A 5110-nucleotide genomic window follows, 5' to 3' on the forward strand; every position below is an offset into this window, starting at 1 on the left:
GCCCACTATCTTAATAAAATAAATATTTAACACATTTATTGGAGAAATTTTTCAATGTGCTAGGAATACGGCTCGATAAACCAAGTGATAATACAATTAGTTGAAACTTAAAAACAAAAATTTTCATTGATTTATATTTTGACAGTTGGTATACTATTCAGCACACTAAAAAATTTCTCCATTCATTGAAAAGGAAAAAGATTTAACATTTAAATTCAATAGGCCACATTAGTAACAAATAAAATTGTGGCATATAGTAAATTACATTTTATCATCTCAACTTTGGATCACATAATAATTCATACCTCATCTTTTAATATTGCTATTTCATACATCAATTTAAGATTAATTGCAATGTCAAAGGAGTTTTTTTGACGGATATAAAAGGATACCTCCCATCCAACACTTTGGCTACAGCTAACAAAACCATAAACCCTCACATAAACCAGAGAGATTAATTAACTTTTAATCGCTATATTAGTTAGTTAAGCAGGAGATTAGGATTAATGGAGTGGTCGTGGTCGGACAGTGTGCTCTCAAATAGGGAGAGGGTTATGGAGGAGTTGATCCAAGGCCGTGAACTGGCAAGTCAACTTAGTACGGCTTATGATAACAGGTCAGTTGTTAACGGTGATGATGAGGGATCGGCTGAAGGTTTTGTTAATACCCTTTTGATTTTAAATGGGAAGGAGTCTGATCAGGAGTTTGTTTCTGATCAGATTCAAGGAAATAGTAGTAGTGTTAGTGGTGGTGGTGGTGGTAGTGGTGTTAATGACGGTGGTAGTGTTGTTAGTGGTGGTGGTGCTGATTTATCATCTTGGGATGCTAATCATGATCATGCAGCTGCTATTAAGTCTGAAGATTATACTGAGGAGGAGATCAGTTGTAAGAGCACTTCAACCTTCAAGGATGGTAGAGGTTCTTACAAGAGAAGGTAATTAGTTAATATTTTTCTAATTAATTACTACCTAGGTAATATGATCATCAACATCTGCATTAACATATTGTTATTTTTTTCCAGTAAAAGGATCTTTCCATGTATGATTACTTGATTGTTCAATTTCAAACATTTATTTATGAAACCCACAATACTAAATAGTCTCTTTGAGAACTAATGACCCACCCGTGATAAGAATAACTGTAATTAATTTGTTCATAACAACTGTTAGATTTATGTGGATGTGTGAACAACTGTTAGATTCCTGTGGATGAATATAATTGTATTTTTCTATTCAATAATGCATAGAAATTTCTATTGAGACAAAAGAGTGAAGACTACCACTTGCTCTTATATGTTCATGTTATGCTATATTCTAACAAAATTTGGATGCTTTAGTAGTTACCTTGTATTTAATGATCTAAATATCCATTCCTATCCTTCTTACCATGGCAGCATAATGCCAGCACTACCGGTTAACGTTAACCGTACATTTTATCAAAAAATAGATGGGAATTCTGCCCAATTTATTGATTTAAAAGTTCTAACAAAGAGTTGCAACTTGTTGATTCCTTGCAGAAAGACTACAGACTCTTGGACTAGAGATACTCCTGGTTTGATTGACGATGGTCGTGCATGGAGAAAGTACGGAAATAAAGTTATCCACAATGAGAAGCATCCTAGGTACATACATATATACGATTTACCTTGTAAAATAGAAACAAATTTCAATAGTTACAATGGTAATAATTACAAGAAATGAAGTTGACCATAGTTATGTTATGTGTATGCAGGAACTACTTTAGATGCACTCACAAATTCGACCAAGGGTGCAAAGCAACCAAGCATGTTCAACAAGTTCAAGATCATTCATCAGTGTTACGAACCACATATTATGGCACCCACACGTGCAGAGACTACTTCAAAACTTCTGACCTGGTCTTGGATTGCACAAATCATAGAGATTCTTCACTGTTCATTAGTTTTGACAACGCCAATTGTTTGACAGATAAACAAGAGCACCCATTTTTCGCATCCTTTGCTTCATCATCAGTTAAAGAAGAACTGATTGTCAAGGCAACAAGTGATCATACACTGACAAGCCACGACAACCATTGGCTACCGAGTGATTATCTCGTGTCACCTGATGATCTGATGGCATTCAAGTCCTCTGGGCCCGTGAGCGGGTTTTCATCAAGCATTGATCAGTATGATGGTGATGACGATGTGTTTTCGAGGATAATAGCCGAGTTAATTTGATAATAAAGTTTTGCAATAAGGATTTTGAGCTTTGAGCTTTGATGATTAGTACGTACTTAGTAGCTAGCGTACTCCTTGTAGTAAATTGAATTTAGGAAAATCGTATGTATCTTCAGTTTCTGTGAAGAAACTTGTTGGTTTCTCAGTCTATAAAATCGTGTAAACACAGTTAATTATTGAAAGAATAAAGAAAACCAGAAGCAGTCTTTTCTATTCTTCTTGTTAAGTGTTTAATGGAAGCTTAATTATGCTTTTCGTACACCCTTTTCATATACAATGCAATGACAATTCTTAATCAAATCAATTCTCTAATACGTAGAGATCTGATAACATTCAATACGATTTATTAACAGAAACGAAATACATGTTGGATTTAATCCAATATAAATAAACCTTTAAATGGTCTACACTGTAATAGGAAAGTAATAGAGATGCTAAGATTTTGATTTGATCTCTTTATATCAGCCTTATGAATGTGTGTCTTGGAATCCAAATAAGGCTGATTGAATCCTTGATAAATATGTATTTTATGATACCTAACAGGTAGGCTAATTAAGAAAGTGGGATTTGAGATTTCTTTGTGGACGGAAACCCTAATACCTTAACTAGTATAAATACTAAGGTCCATGCAAATCCTAGACACACAACAAAACACTTCCCATAAAGTAGTTGTATCTAGCTAGGTGTTTGTAGAAGATTTCAGCATTGCTACTCATCTTCTCATGTTTGTCTTCCATGGTTGCCGCTTCGATCAGGTTGGCCACTCCTTTTTTTGTGTGTTTAATTATATAACCATATAAACCTGACAAGTGGTATCAGAGCCCCTGATTATATGGTTAAAAACAATAAAAGTTTAGGCTAATAAGCAAGAAAGCTGATCAATATGTCAATAATTCTTGATTGGAGTGGTAATTCTTGATGTCATTATATAGTCATATATCATGTGATCGCATATATATACGATAATACATGGATTTTGGCATGCTAATAATTAACGATTATACCTTCTATTATAATTATTGATCGTGTTAATTGTATCCAAATTATTTGAGTTTCGAAGTAAATACCCTGTACTTCAAATCCTTCTTTATTCAATTTTGATATAACGATATGAATAGTTGGTTCATTACTATATCGAACTAGGTATGACTAGAAAACCATGGCATGTTTTAGGTTTTTTTTTCTTTCTTTGTTTTCATGCTCATTGTTTTGGTTAATTGATATAGTGATAAATACAACCCCTTTCTTCTAATGTCGTTGTTGATTTTATAAGCATGCATATATATATATATATATATATATATATATATGTATGTATGTATATGTACGTGTATATCTGATATTTTGTTCTGATCTTGCTCTGGAAGACTGATGAAGCGCGTCAACTCAGCAAGCTCGATGAAGTCATTTATCAAAGCAATCGGTGTTGATATATATGGTTTGAACTTGGTTATTAGAAGAGAAGGTATATGGTTTAAACATGATAAATTCATATATACATATGAGCAACATATACTAATCGAGTTATACTAATTGAGGGAAAGAAAATTATAAAGCAAAGGTAACTAATATTCAGAAAACAAGTTTTGATTATTTGTTCCTCAGTTCTTTATTGTGGTTCCATTGAAAAGTTTTCGTACTGACATAAGAGATTGAATATTTAGAACCGAATTTTGACTGCAACCTGATTAATGCAATTAAGAAATGGGCATAAGAATTCGAATACAGTTTGATGTACTTCTGACTACAGTAGATGAAATTGGCTCTCTTATGGAATTTCTCAAAATTACTGTTGATATTATGTAAATATATGACTATGATAACACGCATTAAAATTGTGTTGGAAGGATACATCATATGCTAGTTATATACCATCAATATACGTGCCTGCCAATGCATTCAATATATTTCCTATATATGTAAGTTAGTCAATATAAATTTTGGAACATATATTAAACAAATGACATGTATAGTACTACTGGTATGGGTATTTTCGTTCAAGCATGTTAAGGTGGTTTTTTCTTATATTGCTGTGAGCTTGGCTTATGATAAAATTGTAGCTTTTGGTTTGAACCAATTTTCTCAAGAGATGTGAATAGCATATTATGCTTAAAAACTAATTATGAGAGGTTAAACTTGTTTATAGCAATATTAACAGCATAGGAGATTTGCATGACTAATCAATTAATTTTTGTCTACAATTTTGCTTTCCTCATTAGTCATTTAACTAGATATGCATGATTAGTTAACTATGAAGAACTGACGCATAACTTGTTGATTAACAACTGAGAGTGATAGAAAGCATTTAGCGAAAAGAACATTATACAAATGAATGAGGTTTATAGTAATCTATGTAACAATTCTCATTTGTGTTTTATCTATTTTTATGTGAGAATTATGAGTTTATTATGTGATTATATATATGTTTATGTAAATAAAGAAGTTATGGACATATAAATTTATAAGGCATGAGGGATACCCAAAGAGTATTTTTGGCAGGAATCCTTTTCCATATTAGAACTTAGACATATATATGAAAAGACTGTCAAGGGACATGGGACACTAGGCATATAGTAGCTGGGGCGGCACATGAGGAATTTGAGATTTTGTATTGCTGGACGTATAGATCCAGAAAGACAGGTAGTGCTTGCCTTGGGAAGGAAAGACTGTTTTCCAAGTCTGTTAGATTTTGGTTCAATGTTACGTATCATCCAATAATACATAAAATGAATGGTTATTATTGAAAATAAATAGAATTAGTAGCCAATTTATGCAAATGCATTAGTCATCTGTTAGGAGTCAATTGAAGAGGATTTTTAACATATATATGATATTAAAATAAAGGGGTGTGCTATCCACACATCCCTTTTTACTTCTCACACACCCTTGTTAATTTCTATCCATTAGATTTTC

General features: G+C 32.6%; 1 protein-coding gene across 1 annotated transcript; it reads left to right on the forward strand.

The window, feature by feature from the left end:
- Positions 1–506: 506 nt before the first annotated feature.
- On the forward strand, positions 507–2197 carry LOC137744713 (putative WRKY transcription factor 70). Its single transcript, XM_068484499.2, has 3 exons — positions 507–934; positions 1517–1621; positions 1732–2197. Exons 1-3 carry the CDS (start codon positions 507–509, stop codon positions 2195–2197), a joined length of 999 nt encoding a protein of 332 aa, XP_068340600.2.
- The last annotated feature ends 2913 nt before the right edge of the window (positions 2198–5110 follow it).

Source organism: Pyrus communis, chromosome 12 (assembly GCF_041283825.1).
Source record: "Pyrus communis isolate YQ-2024b chromosome 12, ASM4128382v1, whole genome shotgun sequence".
Taxonomy (NCBI): domain Eukaryota; kingdom Viridiplantae; phylum Streptophyta; class Magnoliopsida; order Rosales; family Rosaceae; genus Pyrus; species Pyrus communis.